The following is a 24828-nucleotide window of genomic DNA, read 5'->3' on the forward strand; positions in this document are numbered from 1 at the left end:
CTGGTGACCCCATACTTCACTCATTGTTCAGAAGTACTTCCCTGTGTGAAGGTGCAAAGAGCGAATCTATTAATCTGTCATGATCTCATGATTGTATTTCGTCCACCCCCAAACTCATAAAAGTATCCATCACATTTTCCTGTAATGCTTTTACAGTTTTACCTCTCTGATGACGACCACGAAAACAACCACCCTTAGATGCACTTGTGTGCACCAGGCCACACCCACTGCATGTATCAATTCATTTAACCCTCATGACAGGAAGAGGCTTTGTCATCTATAGAGTAGGAAGCTGAGGCATGAATGGTTAATTAAGCCTGCCCAAGGTCATGAAGCCAGAGACTTACGGACAGACAGGAGCCACACTCAGGCTGCCTAACCCCCAAGTCCACACTCACACACAACATCATTATTCTCCTTCGAATTCCAATTTAAACATTTTACCCATCAGAACTTATCCTGGCTTATAGAGTGAGGCAGAACTTAAGTTTTCAGGCTTAATGTCTGGCCAACTACTTTGAACATATAGAATGTTCTATTCTTATCCTACAGATTTTAAAATGTGTCATTCTCCTGTACTAAATTTTCATGTTTACTGGAACCTGTTTGTGAATTCCACTTTCCGTTCCCTTCATTCTTATAACAGATGTTAACTCTTTATATCATAAAGACATTTTTAGCTTTTTGCCTTTCTTATTTGTAACAAATATTTGTCACATGTTTTTTTAATACGGTCATAAAGATTCCTTCTGGTTTTCCTTTACTGCCTCAGGGTTCAAGAACTTTAGTCAGCACTCTCTTCTATTCCTAATTTTCTAGAAGACACAGTGTTTGGCATACACTTAGTCCGTTTGGAGTTCATTTGGTGCATCGTTAAGCAATGTAAATAAAAATTTGAAGCCTGGATGCTTTAAAAATTAAAACGACAATAATGTTGCTTATTGTGATAAATATGGGACAGAGAAATAAAATTATCTAAATCAATCATATCACATTCAATTTTTTTCCAAGTTGTCATTAAAGTGAAGAAGGGCGTTCCTGCCGTCCCATGGCTAAAGCCATGTAGCTATGAAGCTCAAAAGCCAAGTAGGCAGTTCTGAGACCCCGGTACCCGCCCTCCAGCACAAGGTGCTGAGGCTCTTGACAGAGATCAAGTGCCCTATCCAGAGTGCTCCCAGGAGAAACAAGGTTGACCACTGTGCCACCATCTTGTTTCCCTGACCACTGAGTCAGCCTTGAAGAGAAAAAACACGGTGCACACGTGGGATGAACAGAAATGCAGAATGTTGTGTGAACAGAAATGCAGAATGTTGTGTGATGGAATCGTCCAGCCCTAAGACTGGAAATGGGGGCTGGAGAGATGGCTCAGTGGTTAAGAGCACTGACTGCTCTTCCAGGGGTCCTGAGTTCAAATCCCAGCAACCGCATGGTGGCTCACATCTATCTGTAATGGAATCCAATGCCCTCTTCTGGTGTGACTGAAGACAGCTACAATGTACTCATCATATATAATAAATAAATAAATCTTTAAAAAATAAGATAGGAGACGATGACAACACTACCCAACCTCAGTGAGTCTTGAGCACACTGTGAGAAAGAGGACAGGTCCTGAGAGCCAGAGCTAGCAGCACAGAGAGGACAGCTGAGCTGAGAAGGGGCTATTTCACAGACTGGAACTCCACTTTCATATGATGATGAAGGGGTTCCCAAGGTGGTGGAGATTGATCAAATTGACTGAGGCACCTCATACCACTCTACACCTAAGAACACTTGAGATGGCAAACGCGAGTTTTTACTACAATACAAAAGTAGAAAGGACACTCTCCTAAGCAATGCAATGCACTCATGTGACAAGTAAGCAGAGGAGGAAGAACTGGGGAGGCAGTGGGGGGAGGCAAAGATAGGAAAGCACAAAAGAAAAAGCCTAAGTGTTACGTTTCATTCATCTCTGTGAGTTTGAGGCCAGTCTGATCTACATAGCTAGCTCCAAGGAAAGCTAGGACTGCATGTTTCTTCTTTCCAATGGCTGTTGGTCCTATGGAGTTGACATTAAAAAAAAAAAAATCAGGAAAATAGGATACTGTATATTTAAGGCATGGTTAACTTTGTATTGTTACTTTCCTTAATTTAGTTAGTTCTAATGGCTTTTATGTAATCTTTATGTAATTCTGTAAGCAAGATCTTGTAATTGGTGAATATATACTTTGACTTTGTCCCTTTCTATGGATTCATTTGTTTGCTTTTCTTGTCTAATTATGCTGAAAACAACCCTGGCTATTATGAGAAAGTGGCAGTGGGCATCTGATCTTAGGAAGCAGTGTCTAGACCTCACCACTAAGAACACCGATCACTGTGGCTTTCCCTCATGTGCCTTTGCTGAACTGGTGCGGTTTCCTTCTGGTTCTCATTTGTTGGACACTTTTACTAAGAAACGGCCTTGAATTTCATTGAAAAACCTTTTCTGTAGCAGTTGGATGATTCTGCACGTATTTGATGCTTGTTCTATTAATGTATTACATCAATTTACATATGCTAAGTGATGCTTACATTTCAGGATTAAGTCTCACTTGGTAGTGTTCTCTACCACTATAATATGATATGAAATTGGCTTGGCAATATTTTATTAAGTATTTTTTACAGAACTGTTCAGAAGACATTTAGGTCTACATTTTTCTTTCCTATGTCTAGCTTTGATATCAAGATTATGCTGCCCTTATAAAAGCTCAGTTTGTTTAGATGTTTAGAGGTTTGAAGGCACTAGGTTCTAGGTTCCAGTGAGAGATGACATCTGATATTGTTGATTCTGTGCATACTAGTTACGGATGTAGTCACATCTTTTCTCTTTTGTGACCTGTCTTCATAGTCATTCGTTTAGGTTAACTTACCTGCTGGCAAACACTGGCCCCAGTGCTCTCTCACAGCTGGGTTACTTCTACGATTGCTAACAGTGCTCCCATTTCCCTGCCTTAGTTTCTCCACCTAAATCTTTGACACTGCTGTTATTAAAATAAACTACCGTTTCCACTCTCTGTCTCACTCACCTTTTCTAAAAGTCATTGTTTCCCTGGTTCTGCTAGCCTTGGTTTTGTTTGCTTTTCTTTATCGAGTAATTTCTTAAGGTATAAGACAGCTGATAAGGCACATGACTGGGGAAGCAGAGGCTGGTGGACTTCTGTGACCTTAGGCTAGACTATTCTAAATAGTAAGTTCCAGAACAGTCAAGGATACATGGAGAGACTCTGTCTCCAAAGAGCAAACAAAACAATCAGGTGCTGACCTGAAATCTTTCCTCTGTTTTAAAATGAATATCCAGGTAGCCATAAATGTCCAACTTATCAGGGCTTCTAAGTATCTCCTAAGACCTAATGTGTTTCCATTTTGTCTTTGAATACTTTCTGATTTTTTCCTTAATCTTACAAAGTGTTCTATGGCTATGAAGAGACACCATGACCACGGCAACTCTTATAAAAAAAAGCAATTAACTGGAGCCCGCTGACAGCTTTCAGAGGTTTACTCAGTTCTCATGGTGGGGAACATGGCAGCACTCAGGCAGGCATGGTGCTGAAGTAGTAGCCGAGAGTTCTACATCCAGACCCATAGACACCAGGGAGAGAAAGAGATAGATACTGGGTCTGGCATGAGCTTGAAATGTTCATCCTTCAACAAAGCCACACCTCCTAATCCTTCCGAGGGCTGGCATTCCCTGGTGTCAAGCAGTCAAACCTAAAAGGCCATTCTCATTCAAACCACCACAGCCGAGTATTTAAGAGCATGTTCTTGACTTTTCACAGTTCTGTAAATCTGGGATTTACTTTTGGGTGGTTTTTTTTGGTTGTTGTTGTTTGTTTGTTTTGTTTTGCTTCTATTTCTAATTTCACCCTGTGGTGTTCAGAGAAGATACTTATAAAATATTCCTTTCAAATCTGTTGAGACTAATTTGAGACTTAAGCTCATCTAGAAAGTGCACTGGAGGAAAACACGGAAGGCACAGTTCAGGTTTACACAGTACCTCGGGCATCTGACATTTGCTGCCGTAACTGCACGTGTGCCTCTTCCTAATGTTTCTGTCAACAGGCTGTCTTTACATACCGTGTGCCTGACATGCAGACCAAATTCTTCAAACACACTAATTACAAACTGTACAGACAAACCAACTGTAGATAAACCATGTGGAAAACAAAGAGTAGTGCTACAAACTTACTAGAACAATGCTTATGCACAGTGCCTAGTGTGGCATGTAGCCTATATCCAGGCTGAGCCATCTGTACTGTACTGTACAGATGTACTGTATTCAGTACATTTTGATTTCATCCAAACACTCAACACTCCTGTCAGAACCTCCCGCAGGGTAGGCTTGTGGTGACAAATCCCTGGAGTTTAAATCCTGAGAATGTCATAATTTGCCCCTCATCTGTGTGCATTTTGTTAGGTTGTGTTAAATGGCTTGGGCTGGCCTCACACTGTGATCCGTCTGCCTCAGCCTCCTCAGTACTTGGAATACAGGGCCGCACCCCATTCCCAGCTGCTCAGTTTTGCAGATGTAGGCTTCTTGGCTGGCAGAAGGGCTGGTTTTCAGTTTAATCCTCGATGTTTATGTCACACCTCTATCCCAGACCACGCTTGAGGAACGTACTAAGTGCATGACTGTGGGAACCACACTGATCCTGGAAGAGATAAGGCCTCACACATAACAGAGAAGCAATTCTAACATAAACAAATGCTGGCCAGTCTTGGCAAAAGAGCATTTCCATCTCCTCCTCTAACACACTAACCTTGAAGTCCTCAGCCAAATCTCATCACAGTCTTGGCCCGCTGCACAGAGTTCAGCCCTCTGAATGCTGGAGGTCTTCAGAGCAGGAAGGAATAGGACTACCTTGGGTCCTGTTACAAAAACTTCCAGGAGGGCTTCAGGCCAGAGATGAAGGAATTTCCCACCCCACTGTTTGCCCAACTCTGCTCTACTTGGAGATCTCCAAGTAAGATGCTTTTTCCTGTACTGATAACCTAACTCTTGGCTTCCAAAGCCTCCTTAGGAAGAAAAGACAGAAACTGCTTTGTATTCCTTCTCAATAACAGCAAAACTCTAACAAGTTGGGATGGAGCAGTGCTAGGAAGACGGCTCAGTCAATGATTCGCTTGCTTGAAAGCATGAAGCCCTCAGTTTGATCTGCAGCACCCTCGTACCAGGAGTGCTGGTGTGGGCCTATAATCCTAGCACCAGGGAGGCAGAGACAGGAGGATGGCTGGGGCTCACTGGCTGTCTATGCTTGCCAAGTACACGGGTTCCAGTTCAGTGAGAGACCTCTCAGAAAATAAGGTGATAAACCACTGAAGGAGACAACTAACACAGGACCCTTGGCCTCCACAGGCACGTGTGTGCATACATCTATGTGGACACACACGTGCACACACACACATGCATACACACACACATTCACATACACACACACACATGCACTCATGCACGCACACACGCCCATGCACACACATGCATACACATACACACATGCATGCATACACACACATGCATACACACATGCATACACACACAAACACACGCGCACATGCATATGCATGCATACACACACACACGCACGCGCACACACAGACACAGACACACACACACACACACACACACACACACACACGCACACACACACACCCCAGATCTCCAGCCCCAGCTTCCTGCCCTCTACTGCCTGTCAGCTAAAACGCATCAACTTTATTAGCTCGCCCTGCTGAGCTTCAGGCTCCTCCAGTAAAACAGAGATAGCATCTATTTTCCAAAGCTGTAATTTATACAAAGTGGATCTGTTTCCTCTCTCTTTCTCTCAGATAATACTCAATCATCATTTATTCTCAGACTTTAATTTGGTTGGCAACCTGCCCTGCTGCCCATCAATAGTACCTTTTCATGATTCCAAAGAAAATATCAAATAGAAATCTACACAAAGAATACCATTGACACGCAGCTACAGGATAGCTATGGGATACTCGAGAAAGGTGACATGAACTGTGGTGACAGAAATCTCAAGGTTGTTTCTTAGTTGGGGAAAGCATGGTAGCTCAGCTGACTAAAATGAGACATAAGAGGACTTTGCAGTGACAAAAATGGCAGTCGGGGGGTTGGGGATTTAGCTCAGAGGTACAGCGCTTGCCTAGCAAGCGCAAGGCCCTGGGTTCGGTCCTCATTTACAAAAAAAAGAAAAAAAAAAAAGGCAGTCGGGTTATATAGAATATATGACAGTCGATGTATGATGCTAAAAAGTCTCCATGTTTTATTACAAGTAACTTATACCTCAACTAAGAAAACTTTATTAGAAACAATTCACATGCATCTCAATCTAATGAGGAAACATACTTCACATAAGTCTTCCCTCAGACACCAAGGCACATGTCCACGTGACTCTATCCTTCAATTCCCACTAACGATATCCATTTTCTGGCCCTCACTGCAATAGCCTGCACCTTGGACAATCTTCAGTGTCCACTCCTAGGACTGCGTGCTCTGTGAAGATAATCTGTGTTAAGTGGCAAGAGCACTCAATATGTGTTCCTCCCCCAAACAAATAAGATGTTACTATATAAAACTCAAGTTCCTCTTCCAAGCCATTGTCATCTTACCAGACTAAGACTAAAAACAAGAGACCAGGAAGAAATGCAGACCACAGAACGTGCCCGAGGGCAGCAGCATCTGCACAAGGATTTGTGCTGCTCACTTCACTACAACAGAAACCTGGAAACTGAATGAAGACTAGTTGTGAGCACAAAATCAGGCTCAATGACCACTAAGTAAGAGTATGTATGTCAACACAGATGATATAAAGTACAGAGGTTAGAAAAGTAGTGTCATTACAGAATGCTGTTCCCAGGTTTTACCAATCTATACTTCACTCAAAATTAAGAATGAAGAAAACAACAATTCATACAGCTAATACACCCATCCACTTATTCCATTTACAAAAACCAGGAGAAAAAAAAAAAAAAAAAAAAAAAAAAACGGGGCTGGGGATTTAGCTCAGTGGTAGAGTGCTTACCTAGGAAGCACAAGGCCCTGGGTTCGGTCCCCAGCTCCGAAAAAAAAGAACAAAAAAAAAAAAAAAAACAAGATAATCTCTCTCTAGTTTATATCATTGTCTATATTAAAATAAATATAAATGTATACACTTTATATACTCACTATGTGAAAAAATTAAGTCACTATAAGCCATATCTACAAGGCTACCAAGAGGACACAGGGAGGAACAGACACTGGCTGCTGCCGTGCATGCTGGCAGTGTGTCCTGGGCTACACAGCCACTGCTACTCACAAGGACTCTGTGCCCGAGATAACTCAGGCACTGCAAAGTGACCCTGCCACGGCTGCAGAAACTCACCAGAGCATGAGAGTGGCATGATATTCTACAGAGTGCCATTCCTTCACAGGGCTTCCCCAAGATGCAAAAAGAGACAGGGTCGTCTCACATTATTTCTGCAGCTGAATGTCTGAGACTCTCTAAGGTGCTCATGAGGGCAGCCTGGACTAAGCAGTTGCTGGCTATCTAGAAATGACACTCTCCAAGTGTCCTAAAGTACAGCTTATCAGAAACGACTGTCTCTCCAGTGGTCCAAATGTGCATATCAAGCCAACATATCTCACCTGTGACACCTGCAGAGCATGGCAGTTCTCAACATGCTTCATGCACATTTCACAGAACAGCTTTGTCTCCAGCGCACTTAGTGGGACTGCAGGAGGGCTATCTTAAAAACCCAAAGGCTACCCTTGGCTACTCTAAAAATCATTCAACTTGGGGTGAAACTAATTTAAAGGTATTAAAATATTCATGCTTATGGATTGGAGAGAGGGCTTAGTGATTAAGCGCACTGGTTGCTCTTCCAGAGGACCCAAGCTCAATTCCCAGAAGCCACATGGAGACTAACTGCTCTCTGAAACTCCAGTTCCAGGGGATCCAATGCCATCTTCTAGCCTACATGGGACTGCATACGTGTACCCAGACATACATGCAAGCAAAATACCATACAATAAAAATAAATTTTAAAATATTCATACTTAGGAAAAAGTCACTGTATGAGAGAAAGTTTGTTTTACACAAAGGAAGAAAGGAATAATGAGAAAAAAGAATTTAAAACGTTAACTGGCCATGAGTGTAAATAAAGTATAATAATTTTATTTAGACAGCAAACTAAACTTTCAAAGAAGCTCACATAAGACAATGAGCTAAGACACACATAGGATTAGAAAATTGTAAACAGAAACCAACACAATTCAGCTGCCCAACACTCAGGAGGCTGGTTCAAGGCTAGCCTGGTCTACATAGTGAGTTACAGGACAGCCAGAGCTATGTAGACTCCCACCCTAACCCCCATGAAAAGAAAGAAACCTCTATGACTAGAGCAGTGAAAAGTTATTAATATGACCACTAAAACGTGCTTGAAAACCCCACTGGAGATAAAAGCTGAGATGTGGCTGAGTGGCTGAGTTCCTGTCCCGGGTTCAGTCCTCAGCACCACAGGATGAGTTAAAGCACATCAGTTTGTGCTGGGAAACACGAATGGTTATGGTTAGGATTTTTGTTCTTTTTCTGAAACATGCTTAAAGATGCCCCTAAATATGCTTCTTGAGTCCTTTTACTGCTGCTTGAGAAAGGTTCCGGAAGTATGTCTAAGTAAATGTTTTTATAATTTCAGGGATTTTGATTTGATATAGAACATGCCAAGTAAACAACTCAGGAGTTTTATCTTTAGAATCCAATAACTACTCTCAAGAGTGCTTTTGTTAAAACCTGACACTGTGACTCCCGTTTCCTCTCACCCACACACTCACAACCACGGCACACCAACACTCACACACACCAATAACAAGTTGTTTCTTCCTGTGGGAGAGGGAGGAGGCCCCAGCCCTGTGACAGGTTAGAAAGAAATACAAGCCCGCCAATCCTACTCAGATACTACACTGGCAAGAGACAGGAGCCATCCAGACAGAACCTGCTTCTTTCTGAACACCAGTTCTGTATTTTCTTGCCTTTTTCTGCAATCCTTATCTCTGTTTAATTAGTTAATTAGCATAATTAGTAGAGCACAGTCAATGGAGACCAGCATTACCACAGTGACTCCATAACTCTTATAACACAAAAGACATGCCTTTTCAAAATAACCTTTAGAAGGCTATTTTATCTAAACCATCAGTTCCTTTCAAATTAAGTGACAGGGAGTGGAGACATATATACACATACATTCCAGTGTCACATATATCCTACAATAGCACAAATGTATGCCACACAGCTGTGGTGAGAATTATTAAATGAGCTAATACATGCAAAGGACCAAAATAGTATCTAACACAGCCAGCTTTCAGTCATTACTTTACCACATTCCATCTAACCTGCCCACCATGCTCCTTAGAAAGCAGGGAAGGGTGAGTGGCAGAGAACACAGAAAAGGTTCCCACCTTTTGTGCTTACATACCACCCGCCACACAAGTCCAGCTCCTACTCTATTACAAGAGAAAGCTCTAGACTGGGCTAGATTCTCTTTATAGAACTAACCACTCAGTGTCAAGCATGAATGGATGATCAGGGCTTTTCCTGGATCCTCAAAATCAAGCCATAGAGCCAATGTTAACAGTCCTTCGTGGATAGATGGATCACTGAGGGTTGAGGGGACAGACAGACTAGAAGAGCAATCCCACTCACACCAGAAAGAACGTGGATGAATGACAGAAGAGAAACAAACGACGGCAGAAAAATGGGGTCAGACTGACTTCACACAGCCTTGCATTTAAAGCAACTACTATATCTAAAATGCAATCCCTTCTTTCTACAATGGACATTTACAAAGAAAAGATGGTGGAGGAAGAGAAAGAGAAGGAGAACCAACAGAAAGTTCAGACCTCTCTTCCACCATGTGGGTAGTTTAACTTGAAGTTATCCATTTTCCCAGTAAACCCAAGACTTAAAGTTAACTTGGCCAGTGACACAGCTGTGCTTTCAAGACACATATATGAGCCAAACAGGGCATTAACACAGGACTGTGATAAGCTCTGTTTGGAACTGAGGTATGTACCTCATGAGATCTGCAAGGCATTATCATATGTTGATGTGGCATTTGTGTGTGTTCTATATTGTCTTTATAATTTCTAATCAATCATTTTAAATAGCATATGTTAACTGTTACAAGACCTGAAGAGTTAAGTAGTTTTCCAGACTTCTCACTTCATAAGCCATAAACCCTTGAGAATTTTCTCTTTTGTACACCATCTTCTATTATAATTCAGCCCCAAAGGTCTTGTTTATTCAATTCTATTAGACAGCAAACATGGCGATGCAATCTCCAATACTCTCTTTAATAATAACTTCATCTAACCAAAATGACCATCTCTTTTTTTTTTTTAAGATTTATTTATTTATTTCATGTATGTAAGTTCACTGTAGCTGTCTTCAGACACACCAGAAGAGGGCATCAGATCCCATTACAGATGGTTGTGAGCCACCATGTGGTGCTGGGAATTGAACTCAGGACTCTGGAAGAGCAGCCGGCGCTCTAACCGCTGAGCCGTCCCTCCAGCCTGACCATCTCTTTAAGTGTTATAAACAACCCTCGGAAAGCACGCAGCAAACACTGCATGAATTCATACAGAATCTACTCCCACTACTACAAACCAGAGGGCAGGGATATCCCAAAGTAGTGAGTAATGCAAAGCCCTTTCTATTTCATGTCTGCACACGGACAGTATGCATGTAAACGGTACGTCAGATCGGCACAGCTGAGCGGCAGCAATACTGTGTGTGATGGCATCAGGACACTCAACATCAAAACGCCAGATGTGTAACTGGAAAGACTAACTAAAGAACTAAAATGCTGTTTATATATACTTCATGTGCTTCATAGGAAAGAAAACAACATACACCATAGAGGTTCAGTCCAGAACCCAAACTAAAACAACCAAGTGTGACTCCTACCTGAACATCTTTGTATTTGTCTCGCAGGTCCAGGAGCCGGTGGTAAGCTTTGATGGCCTCCCCAAACTCCCCGACGTCAGTGCTGGTGAGGATGTAGTTTTCCCAGATTTGCCAGTGTTCATAGTTACACTTGAGAGCTTCTTGTAACGTTCTAAAAGCTTTGACTCTGTGGAAGGTCAAATTTCAAAGAAATGAACAGCCAAGTCTTTTCAGTTAGGATAAATCATGGCTAAGTACATAAGAACATGAATGTGGATATCTTGTGTTACTATATCACTTGGGACTCAGATGTCTAAATACACAAAATCACCAATACAGTCCAGTAAGGATCTGAGGCACACATCGCACTCTCTGGGAATATGTCCTCCCTGACTTATTTACTACTCACAACCTCAACATTGCCCCAAGAAACGATAAATTCAAGTCCAGACTCCAACCTAGAGTAAACCACCCAGTAAGGCTGCAATCCGTCGACACAAATAGTAGGAAGCAGGCCAGTGGTCAGGGTGAACGTGAGGTCAGAATAAAAATCTCCTCACACTCTAAATAAATCTACCAAACAAATTCTACAACTTTGGGGGCGAGGGGAGGGTCTATACAAAGATAGGACAGTGAACAAAATCACCCAACAGGAGATAGGACAGTGAAAAAAATCACCCAACAGGACATAAAATTATTAAATTTAAGGCCAATTTTTAAAATAATTTTTTTGTTATGTGTATGGGCGGTTCTGCCTATCTGTATGTCTGTGCTCCATGAAGACATCTGAAGGGTGTGGAGGCCAGAAGAAGGGATCAGATCTCCTGAAGCTGGAGTTGCAGATGGCTGTGGGCTGCTTGTGAGCACCAGAAATTGAATCCAGGTCCTCTGGAAGAGCAGCCAGCACATCCTTAACCACTGACCCTGAGCTACTATTAAGTAATCTATCAAAACCAGGAGCCCATCAGAGGGGAACAAGAGGTGTTAGGTAGGTAGAGTGGGGGATGTGTGCAAAAGGACATACATGACATACAAGCATGAAGGTGATATGGACAGACAGAGAGGGAAGGGAGGAGTGGAGGGAGGAACAACAAAAACTAATTTGGTTTGAAAAGTTCCATAACGAAACTTTATTCTTTGTATTTTTTTTTTAAGAAGCAGGGGAGGAAGAGGAGGAGGAAGAGGAAGAAGAGGAGGAGGAGGAGAAATCTATTAAGCCTTGAACATATTTGTTTCAAAATATGCCCAGGGACAAGGCAAGGGTATACCCTGGAAAAGAACAGAAGAAACAGCACTCAGCATGTGTCTAATACCACATTATATGTAACTCAAGAGAACACTGGTGAATTGGAAAAGAATGCTGAGTTTGCCAAAATCCAAATTTAAAAAAAAAATAAATAAAAAGAGAAAGGAAACAGAGGAAGGAATAAGACTTAAATATAAATCCGATAGAAATTCCAGAATATAGGAATGCAAGTAAGTGCCAGTATGCTATGTATCAAAGATGGTGGCTGAACATTTTTCAGAACCAAACAAAGATCCTAATGCTTTGGTCAAAAAAGTATACAGAAGATTCTAAGCAATACAGATATATAAAGTAAAATTATAAAACATGAAGATATCCTAATATTTAGAGAGGAATAACAACTGGGAAACAGTAGGTATTTCACCAGCGAGACGATAGAAAGCAATAAAACACGTAATTCTGCTAACACACCGAGTGAAATTAAGTTAGCCTAAACTTTTGTAACCTGATAAACTTGCCACTCAAAAAGAAATGTAAAATCAAACACATTTAAATGTACAAAGACTAAGGTAGTATTGACTGATCCTAATTTAAAGAACTACTAAAGGATCCTTCCTTGTAAAAATAAAAAGAAATCTCAAAAATGAAAAAAAGTAGTTTTCAAAATTCAGATGGACTGTTGCTACAGACTGTCTCCTTTCGCCATCTTGTACCACTGTTTCCCTTGTAACAGCAGGTATTGAGACTCCTCTGCTCTCCTGCTTACAAAGTAGTGAGCATCAAGTCATCTTCTTGAAGAACAATTCAACTGGCAATGATCAATGATGCAGGATATCTGTATGCCTCCAATCACAGGTTCCCCAGTTCAATACTTTTAATGAGGGGGAAGTAGGGAGCTGGCTTTGTCTACAAAGCATCTTCTTGCAAGCATAAGAATCTGTGTTTGATCCCCAGACCCACATAAAAATAATGGGTATGGTGATGTCTACTTATAATCTCAACTGGAGGAAGTGGGGCTCAGAGGATCCCTGGGATTCGTTGGCCAGTCGGTTTGGCCTGATTTGTGAGCTCTGGGCCAATGAGAAACCCTGTTTCAAAGTGGGTGGATGGCTGTTTCTGAACATGACACCCAGAGTTGTCATCCATCCTCTACACACATGTGCACACACATGCACTGAATTGTTTGCATTTCTCTTTTGGTAGGAATAGCTTTTTCATAAGAAGTTTCATCCCTTGGAGTCCCTGATCCAGCACACTGCATGACTGAGAAGTTAGACTATGACAGTTATACATGTGGGAAATATTTCCAAGGGTCCTGATATCTGGGGCGAGCAGATGGAAAGGAGTAAAGGACACAGTAGTGATCACAACAGAACAGATGAGACCATTTGGGGATATAAATATTGTTTTGAGGAGAACAGTAATTTTCTCTGAAATAATTTCCCAAATCAAACATTACTTATGTCTAGAGTCACAGTAAACAAATGAAAGCAGACAATTCAGGCTACTCTAGAAGAAGACCTAGGTTCTCTTATCAGCATTCCTGTGGCATTCATGACCATCTGTAAGTCCAGTTCCAGGGGCTTCCAATGCCCTCTTCTGGCCTTTGTGGGCACCAGGCATGAACATGATACGTATACATACAAGCGAAGACTCATACACATAGAATAAAAACAAATGAATCTTAAAAAAAAAAAAAGAGTCTCACTACACTACATACAGGATTATCTTACAGAAAACTGACCAGATCCCACTATAACCAAGCCCCGTTGCCCTAGAGCAGCAGGTATCCAGTAAGCATGAACACAGCCCACTGTAATCAAGAACAATGTGATGTTTAAGAGAATGGTAGAATGAACTGACATCCGAGAGCAGAGGAGGCATTCCATGATCTCAGTGTGAACTGGCCTTTATATCTTCAGGAATATCTCGTGACCAAGTCTGAGAACAAGGCTACACAAAACTGGAAAGCTCGCCCCCATTACACTAAAGCTCTGCAGCAGCAACACTTTTCTCTGCACATCCTTCATTCTCACAGCCAGTCCACAGCCACTGGGCTGCCACTGGCGCCTGTCCTTTCTGATTCCACTCCAGTTACCTACTTTTCATTCCTTCCTTTTCATTAGAGCTCACACTACTCCACAGCTGGACTATTACTTTACTGTCACCTCCTAAAATAATCTACTCACTTATATCACTTCATTTGGCCACATGACTTCCTTTGCCCAAAAGGCATCCTTCTGCCCTTTCCACACGTCCTTCCAACCTAGCTTCAGTCTGAGGCAAGCATCCTTGAACCAGGATCACAAGTCTTCTCTTCTGAGATCTTCAGGGCTAAGTCAGTTCCCGACACACATGGACGCCTACTTTACCACAGCTCTCTCTGCAGACAGACGCCTGCTCAACCACAACTCCCTTTGCATTCTGGTCTTATGTCACCACACATGGCTTATATTGCTAATCAAATTTTACAATAATATTGCAGATTGTTTTATTTCTTAAATCTACATCTCCAGAAAAAAATGGGTCACATTCACATTTTATAAAAATGTCTAAGACAAGCAGTTAATGAGAAAACTACCTGTTGAGTTGACCAACTACAGGTCTGTGTGGGTTTAATCATGTAAAGAAATTCAGGGTGAAACACTTGGGCAACAAATACCAATTTCAAGAGATTTATCTTATTATTTATAGTGTACACTTCATCATACATTAAATGTTTTCGAGAAATAACTATACAATTAGATTCAAAGGTTCATTAAGTTACTCTAACTTATGTACAAGGATAGAAAAGAGGGTCAGACACAGATTTACGTATTCAGTTGAAGAAAATCAAGTTCTTCGCATTTGTTTTGTGTACTTACTTTTGTTTCAGTCGAATATAGGAAGTGGATAAATTGTTCCAAGCCTCAGCATTCTAAAATAATAGACAATCCAGTTAGAGAATGTTCTTAGGTAAGACACTTGCTAAAACCAAAATATAGCCCACTTTCCTAGTCTGTTATGTACCCCGAAAAAAAATTGCAATTTTTAATAATGTATGTAAAAGTGAAAAAGGCATAAAGCTAAATTAAACTTTATTTTTATACCTCACAGAAAAAATTTTAAAACCTAAACCAATGGCATAGCCATCACAGCACTAACTCAGAGTTCAGTTAAATTTTTATTTTGAAGTTTTGACATACAAAATTGTTGGAAATTCACAATATAATTTAACTAATATGTCCATTTTATGTATTCAAGTAAAATCAAGACTTACATAAATACTGATTCTAATAAGAATGTTATGAATCTTACTTTATTCTATGTTTTAATAAAATATAGTTCCTAACTGCCGCACATAGGATTTTAAAGTTAAATGGTACTGACTGCCCTTTCCAGATGTGGCAAAGCTAGTAACTGGCTAGCCTTCTCACCATAAAATTCTACAAAGTAGACAAAATAAGAACTGTTTGGGGAGTCAGACAGCAGTGGCCCAGGAGTGACCCTGGAGGAGAAAGCACTAAGGTGTGTCAGCAGTCAGCACGGCCTCTGTCCACAGACCACTCAGGGCTCACACACAGACAGGCAGACATGATCACAGCAAGTAAGCCCACTGGGATGAAGAAAGGCTGCAGGGCTGAGAAGGCAGCTGGAATCTGCAGCTAAGCACCATGGGAGAGAGGTACAAGAGCAAGTTCTAGAAAGTTCAGTAAATACTCCCCACCCCCACCCCCCAATCCAAGGCTGGGCCAAGAGCTTTACTACATGGCAAAATTTTCTGAGATCTGAAAAAAAAAAAAATTGACTGTCAAAAATGCTTTGTGCTGAAAATACTGGAGGCCACACAGTGCTAGGAGTTTCAAGGTCTGACCAAGCAGGAGTAAGAGTTCTGACTGTCTAACCATGACTCAGCTCAATCTAAAAGAGCTTACCTCCGAACAGAAGGGCTGTCATAATTAGGAAACAACAGCCCAGAACCTATCCTAACAAAGCTTAACTCAAGATAATCCACAAGTACCTTAACTGAATGTCAAAATAAAACTGTCTCCCCAAGGGAAAATGAGGAGATACAGAGACTTAACAGCCACACCCAATGTAGCCAAGCAGGAGGCAAATCCCAGCACTGAGGAAGCAGAGGCTGGAGGCAGGAAGTTTCAGGTCAGCCTGGGTTACCCAAATGACCTATGTAGGGAAGATGCTGTCTCAAAGGAGAAGATAGAACTGAAGGAAGAAGAGAGGGAGGGCCAAATAAATTGGTAAAGATGCCAAGAAGCAGGAAAATTCCATCCATAACCAAAGGAAAGATTAATAAAAATAGAAGAAAAAATGCAAGAGCTGCTGACATACACATAAAAAGACTTGATAATGCTTATTAAAGTATATTCAAAGACTCAGAAGTCTTGAAGACAATGACAGGGCAGGACTGAGAGCAGGACAGCTGCTGAAAGGACCAAAGGGAAAGGAAATGCTTCAACCCCACATCTGTAATTAGCTCAAGGGACGCTGCATGGCCTGCGGGAAATTACAGGAGGAGCACCTCTTACGCTGAAGGATGAGCAAAGGGAAGTATGACGGGAAAGAGGCCGGACAGCTCAGTAGTGTAAGATTCTTACAATCAGAGTGCAGAGAGAGAGGGGAGAGGCCAGGGCAACTCACTCAGAGTCTCACTCAGTAGGTATGAGGCCCAAGTCCAACCATCATCATCAGTACACTGAAGAAACAATGGTCAAAGATTCTCCAATTTGATGAAACTTATTAGTGTCCATAAACCTAAAATATTTAAAAGTCCCCAAGAAAGGCAGATACAAAGAAAAAAAAGTACCTTTTTCAAAAGGTTAAAAAAAACAATCATAGAGGCAGATATAATAAAGAGATACTATACACGAGAGGGGAAATGTGTCCAAAATACACAGTTAACATATAAAAAGCAATTATTTTTCTAAGTTCTGCTAATATACTACAATTTCTAAGTTCTGCTAATATATTACAAAATAAGATTTAAACCCAGCAATACTTATAACAGGATCAAGCGATCTCAATTCAGGTTTTCACAAACTATGCCCACATAAAGACTTGGGTAAAATCTCCACAACAGAATGGTTCTGCATACTACTGTAAAAATGATGCAAAGACCCTTCAACAGGATGAGGCATGCACTGTAGACACCACAAGGCATTAAAAAATTCTGTATTATCTGAACAAATTCCTAATGTACAATTTTATTAATGTGAAGATACAAAATAACATATAAAGAAAAACTTTATAGCACAGCTACTAAGGGACACAGAAGGAGTTCAGGATGACAGGAGGGAGGGCATCAGGGAGCTGCTGGGGGCAATGGAGTTTTCAACACCTTATGTTTAAAAACTGTCCAGACTGTTCTCTTGACTGTGTGCAGCCTTAAAGTTACACTGTGCTAAAAGGCCAAGGAAGAAGGTGATGGAGGTGCTATCTGGTTCCTATTTCACACATACAGTTTACTGTGCTTCTGAGATGAAGGATGGACTCTGAAAGGCAGAAGTGCATTAAACAAACGCCTCTTATCAATATGATCTTCTTCATCCTCATTAGACCCAGAAAAGTTAGGTTAGTGTTTCAAACATTTATAAAAGCTAATGCAAGGCCTGCAAAGATGGCTGGTTGAGTAAAGTCCTCATTGCACATGCAAGAGAACCTGGGTTCGGAAGCCCAGAGCCCATGTGCAGAGAGGGCATAGTGTGGTGATCTGTACCTTTAACCCTGCACTGGGAATTAGCAAGGGGGTCTCCAGAGCTGCTGTGCCAGGCTCAGGGAAAGACCTTGACTCAAGGAAACAAATGATGCCAATTTATGGCCTCCAGATACTCATGCACAGGTACATACACATTCAAATGTGATGCTCCCCAACACACACAGTGAGAGGGAGAGATCTAACCAACCATAGACGGGTATATGCACACTGAAAGGACTAAATGTGATGACTTAGAAAGCTGACAACAGGGTCCATTTTGGATGGCGTCAAACATCTGAAACATAGTCTAACACCATAATCTTTCTTTTTTGTTCATAATTTGCAAGTAAGTTTTTTGTGCCCTATTGACAATAATGCTCTACAGAATGAGAGAAGAATTATGGTCAGATGCACAAGGGCCTGTGTGGCTAATTCGTCTGTCACAGACTATCTGCATCCCTTGTTGTAGGACGGAAGAGGGGAGAGAGGCGGGAAATGAAGAGGAGGGAGAGGAAGCAGGAGCCTGGCATGGTGCTTCAGCAGACCACGGCGCTCACTGCCAGGCCTAATAACTTGTGTTCATCATTGCCACCCACGAGGCAGGAGGAGAAAAATCAACCCCACATGAAGGCTGTCCTCTGACCTCCACATGCATGCCCTGCCCTGCCCTGCCCTGCCCTGCCCTGCCCTGCCCTGCCCTGCCCTGCCCTGCCATGCCATGCCCTGCCATGCCATGCCATGCCCTGCCATGCACAATATCCCCCAACACACAAAAACACAGATGGAGGGAGGGAGGGAGGGGAGGGAGGGAGGGAGGCAGACATCTGGCTGGGAGTTAATCTTAGAAAAAAGAAGAGCGAGCATAGAGATTTAGGTTCTCCACGTTCATGGTAACAATGCTACTGTGAAGATTAAATGACACCCTTAGTAATATCTCAGATACCTTTTTTTTTATCAGAAGTTGACATTAAAATTCAACATGGAAAACTAAGGGGCCCTGAACAGCCAAAGGAACCGTGAAAGAGTCTGGGTGTTCACACTCACCATATATTCATTCTCTCTCTGTCTCTGTCTCTGTCTCTGTCTCTCTCTGTCTCTCTCTGTCTGTCTCTCTCTGTCTCTCTCTGTGTCTCTCTGTCTCTCTCTCTCTCTCTCTCTCTCTCTCTCTCTCTCTCTCTCTCTCTCTCTCTCTCTCTCTCTCTCTGGTTTCTCTCAAGACAGGGTATCTCTGTGTAGCCCCGGGTGTCCTGTAGACCAGGCAGACCTCATACTCAGAAATCCGCCTGCCTCTGCCTTCGAGTGCTAAGATTAAAGTCGTGCACTCCCCATTCTTAAACCTCCCCTCAAAGCTTCTGTGAGTGGTGCTCAGCACACAGAGACAACAGCTGATGAAATCTAACTGATATCTATATGTAAAAGAATGACACTGAACCCTTCCTTATGTTAAAAACAAAACTTAAGTAGTCTAGCACTGAAACTACACGAACTCTTAGAAGAAATGGTAGAAACAGTACTGAGATTATAGCTCAGTGGTCAAGCAGTTGCCTAGCCCCCCAAACCCTGAGTTCAAGCTCCAATAACGAAAGAAAAGGGGGCAGAGGTCAGTCATGAGATCTTAGCTTTGGCGATGGATCAGAAATAAAGAGAAAGGGGTTGGGGATTTAGCTCAGTGGTAGAGCACTTGCCTAGGAAGTGCAAGGCCCTGGGTTCGGTCCCCAGCTCCGGAAAAAAAAAAAAAAGAAAAAAGAAAAAAAAGAAAGAAATAAAGAGAAAGAACAGATGAGTAAGATGTCAGTGAACCATGAGTTCAAGGCCAGCCTGAGCTGCATAGGGAGATCCAGAATGGCACAGGCAATAACAAGACCTGGTCTCCAAAAATTCGAACCAAACAAATACAAAAAAAAAATAATGTTAAGTTTTTGGGTCAGCAAGATGGCTCAGTAGGTTAAAGCCTGAGGTCCTGAGCTGGATCCCCAGAACTCATAGGAGTGAACCAGCTCCAGAGAGCTGTCCTCTGATCTCTTCACGCACGCCACACATAACACACACACACACACACACACACACATGCACACACACACACATACATACACACACACATATACATACACACAAACATACATACACACACATACATACACACACACAGGTACACACACATACACACACACATGCACACACACAGGTACACACACACATGCACACACACATACACACATATACACACGCACATATACATACACACATACATACATACACACACATGCACACACACACATATACACACACATATACATACACACACACACAGGCACACAGGCACACACATACACACATATACACACGCACATATACATACACACATACATACGCACACACACATGCGCACACACACATATACACACATATACATACACACGCACACACACACAGGCACACAGACACACACACACACAGGCACACAGACACAGACACACACACACACACACACACACACATCAATAAATAATAAAATAAGGGTCAGAAAGCTGTCTCAGCAGGTAAAGGCATCTGATGCCATGCCTGACAGCCTCAGTTCCCTGGATACACATGACGGAAGCAGAGAACTTGCTTCAACAAGCTGTCACGTGACCTGCACACGGGTGTTGTGGCACTTACACTCAAGCATGCACACACACACACACACACACACACACACACACACGCACATACATGCACACACAGAGATGCTCACGCAGTAAGTTGATCCTAAAAACAAAGTAAGAGAGGGGCCGGGGAGGTGGCTCAGCAGTTGAGAGCACTTGATGCTCTTACAGAGGACCCAGGTTCAATCTAACACCAATATGGCAGCTCACCACTGTTTCTAATGCCAGTTCCAGAGGATCTGATGGCCTCTGCTGGCCTCCATGGGCACTAAGCACTCATGAAAGGCACAGATATATGTGCCGGCAAAACATCCATATACATAAAATAAAATTTATAATTGTTGTTACTTTAAAAGGCATTATGAAGAAAGAGAGAAGGGGCTGAAGGGATAGCTCAGCAGGTAAGAACATGTATTGCTCTTGCAGAGGCTTAGGTTTGATTTCCATAATCCACATGGGTTCACAGCATGTGTAACTCCAGTGCCAGAGACCTGATACCTTCTTCTGACCTCTTCTGCATGCAAGCACCAGACGCATACGCAGTGCACATACATACATGCAGGCAAAGTAAAAACACAAAAAATGGAGGGCAATACCTACCTTTCATAAGGTGACTTATAGTTAGAATACACAAAGAATCCTTACAACTCAACAATAGCTAACAACTGTTTACATGGGCAAAAGATGTGAATAAACACTCCCAAAAGAAGACATTAGATCAGCCAATAAACATGTAAAAATGTCCAGCATATTATCCATGAAGAAGCCACTGAAGCCATGAAATACCACCCAAGAGAAGGTAGCAAGTGATGGCAGAGACGCTGAGAAACTGGAATCCTTGCTCACTGCTGGCAAGTACATTAAAAATGCTTCACTCCTTCTTTAAAGGGGGAACAAGAATACCCTTGGCAGGGAGTAGGGAGGCAAAGTTTAGAACAGAGGCTGGAGGAACACTCATTCAGAGCCTGCCCCACATGTGACCCACACATACACAGCCACCAAACTAGATAAGATGGATGAAGTAAAGAAGTACAGGCTGACAGGAACCGGATGTAGATCTCTCCTAAGAGACACAGCCAGAATACAGCAAATACAGAGGCGTATGCCAGCAGCAAACCACTGAATTGAGAATAGGACCCCCGTTGAAGGAATCAGAGAAAGGACTGGAATTGCTTGAAGGGGCTCGAGACCCCATATGTACAACAATGCCAAGCAACCAGAGCTTCCAGGGACTAAGCCACTACCCAAAGACTATACATGGACTGACCCTGGACTCTGACCTCATAGGTAGCAATGAATAGCCTAGTAAGAGCACCAGTGGAAGGGGAAGCCCTTGGTCCTGCCAAGACTGAACCCCCAGTGAGCATGATTGTTGGGGGGGATGGTAATGGGGGGAGGATGGGGAGGGGAACACCCATCGAGAAGGGGAGGGGAAGGGGTTAGGGGGATGTTGGCCTGGAAACCGGGAAAGGTAATAACAATTGAAATGTACATAAGAAATTCCCAAGTATATAAAGATGGAGGGAAAAAAAAAAGGTCCTCTGGAAAAGGCTGCCAGTTCCCCTAACATCTGACCACATGATCCAGCAGCTCTACCACTAGTATATACTCAGGAGAAATGGAAACGCAAGTGTGCCAAAATCTGGCAAACAAATGTTAGTGGCAGACATATTTCAGGAACGCAGCAATGTCAGAAAAGACGCAAATGTCACGGACTGAGGGTCAGATCCGTGTGATCTGCCCTGACAACGGAGTCACGTGTCAATACCTTAATGGAGCAAACACAGATCACAGCGTAGAGGGCTGTAAAACACTCAGTAGAGGAACTTAGCCCAGCTCCTCTAATACAGCACAATTCAGATAAAGATGAAATAAGGAAAGGGGACAAAGCAAACTTACGTCGGGCTCTAGGGTCACACAACGCTGAAATGCCTTCGCTGAGCCACCATAGTCTTCCAAGGCCAAGTAGGCACAGCCTAGAGAAAACCAGACCCCAAGCTGCAAAGATCAAAAGTCAGAGTTATTCAAACACGTACACACATTTAAAAGATACAATCTGAACATGTTAAGATATTACCGAAAAATACACTTCTATGCAGAATTCATAAATATATATAACGTTTGCTTTGTGTTGAGTTTAACTGTAGGAAATTTAGTGGAGATAAAACTTTCCATGAAAATTTCAAAGCTATTTAATAATGAAAGCATTGCTACATTAATATTATTAATATACTCCATGTTAAAGGTAATCTTTGTTTATAGGTCTTTATATTTTCGTCTAGTATTCTAAACCTGAATCAGGGCTGGAGAGATGGCTCAGGGGTTGAGAGCACTGGCTGCCCTTCCAAAGGACCAGGGTTCAATCCTAGCACCCACATCGCAGCTCTCTGTAGGTCCAATTCCAGGGGATATAGCACCTTCAAACAAACATGCAGGCAAAGGACCAACGCATAGTAAAGTAATGAATTAATCTAAACCTGGAATTAATGATGTAAAAAGAAAACCTATACAAAGCATCAGCAGACTCACAACTGATCAATGTACCACAAACATAGGACAGAGTCTGCTTTCATCCTCAGACCTGCAGACAACCTCCACTATTTAACCAAGAACAACCTCCTAGGCACGTATCTGTGTAGGCAGACCTGCAAAAAACTTGGAAAACATAGGGTCAGAAACTGGCTGAGATTTGGAAAAATGGGTAACTACAAAAACATTCTTTACATCACGGGGTTTCCTTAAAAGTCAATAGACCCTATCAAAAGGAGCTATAACTGGTAAAAATTCAATGGCATTAGTCAGAAAGGCATCTATTATGAGTGAAGCTTGTTTTCCTTCCAGTCACAAAGCCAGCGGTGGATGGAAATGTATTTTCTTACAGACTGAACACATAGGCAGGAGAGTAGTGAGAAAGGAAATGATATGCCCAACATCTGTCTCCACCTTCCTCACAGGCAGAGGACACACACACACACACACACACACACACACACACACACACACCAACCTGCACCACAAAAACCTGCTCCATAGAAAGGGCAGAGACCTGAAAGTTCTTAAGCAGAAAACAATTTTTAGCTGATAGAGATAAGGCTTTCAAGGCAAATATCCTAGGGCAACTTAACACTCCTCTCAATTCACAGGAGGCTATAAATAACCACCAAGCTTCCTTTATGCAGAACAGATTTGGTAGAGGCTGGGTGAAGGCTGCATGGGGTGGAGTGCACCTGGTGGGAAGAGGAGCAGAGAGAGACTTGCTAGAAACTAGTTTGTGGTCCTGAAGAATGGGACTGCCACAAAGACAGCTCACCACTTAGCTTTCTCCTGGCTATTGAAGAGAATGAATGAAAAGAACAGCTCAAGGCACCAAAACACATTCCCTGAAGTGACAGTCTCAGGAGACCCAAGTCCAATCCCGACTTGTGTGACAATGTGTAAAACGAGCTCCTGCCTCCCAAACGAGTTCAATTTTGAAACTTTCAAGCTGCATTTCATCAGTTCTAGGGTACACTCTTGTTTTTAATGTCTCTGAAACAAAGACAAATCTGGGTTTTGCTTGTTTTCTTGGCTTTGGTTACAAAGGTTCTGTAGGGCGCCGTCCAGTGGTGAACAACGGTACTGCGCATGCGCAGGTTTTGCACCTGGTGTAGGTTGGCCAGTAATATGCTAATGAGGGGGCGGTACCATGCTGGTGGGGTGATTCATTCTCCGCCAATCCCTGGAGGGCAAGTAGTGGGGTGATAGTGGGGTGACCCATGCCCCATCAATCCCTGAGAGATTATTAGCATACTGTTGTGTATATAAGGTGAGCGACTTTGCCGCTCGGGGTCCCCGTCCCTGTTCAAGAGAGCTGTACAGTAAAGGCTTGTTCGCAGAAGAATCCTGTTGCCGCGTGTCGTTCTTACTGGGGAGACGTTGGGCGCGCGACAAGGTTCCATTCTGCGGCCCAAACTGGACACAAACTCATGGATCCTCCTGCCCCAGCCTCTCAAGTGTCAGGATCACAGCCATGCATTAGCATAGCCAGCAACAGTTTTTTCTATACAAAGTGGTACTTATAATGCAGGAGTCCCTTCCAAGATGGTAGGTTAGAGGCAATGAATTTTAACTCACTTGGAATGAAGACTATCTCATTGATTTCTAGGACTAAATTAGGAATACTGCAAACTCCTATATGGGCCTCAACAGGAAAAAAAAAAAATCAAACAAAAGCAAATATTCTTCCCCACAGATTGATATTTGGGGGGGGGGGTAGGAAATCAAGATATGAATGGAAAACATTACGTTTTAATCCACGAGACAAGATTA

The 24828-nt window shown here is 42.4% G+C and overlaps 1 protein-coding gene across 2 annotated transcripts in view; it reads right to left on the reverse strand.

Annotated features, from left to right (window-relative positions):
* Ttc27 (tetratricopeptide repeat domain 27) overlaps positions 1–24828 on the reverse strand; it is a 143350-nt gene that overhangs the window by 12350 nt on the left and 106172 nt on the right. For both annotated transcript variants that reach the window (XM_006239754.5, NM_001106706.1), the window contains exons 14-16: positions 22420–22518; positions 15048–15100; positions 10959–11124 (exon numbers count right to left, since the gene is read on the reverse strand). In XM_006239754.5, the coding sequence (XP_006239816.1) occupies positions 10959–11124; positions 15048–15100; positions 22420–22518 (318 nt within the window). The remainder of the gene's footprint in view (positions 1–10958; positions 11125–15047; positions 15101–22419; positions 22519–24828) is intronic.

The sequence above is a fragment of the Rattus norvegicus genome, chromosome 6, assembly GCF_036323735.1.
Source record: "Rattus norvegicus strain BN/NHsdMcwi chromosome 6, GRCr8, whole genome shotgun sequence".
NCBI classification, from domain to species: Eukaryota; Metazoa; Chordata; class Mammalia; order Rodentia; family Muridae; genus Rattus; species Rattus norvegicus.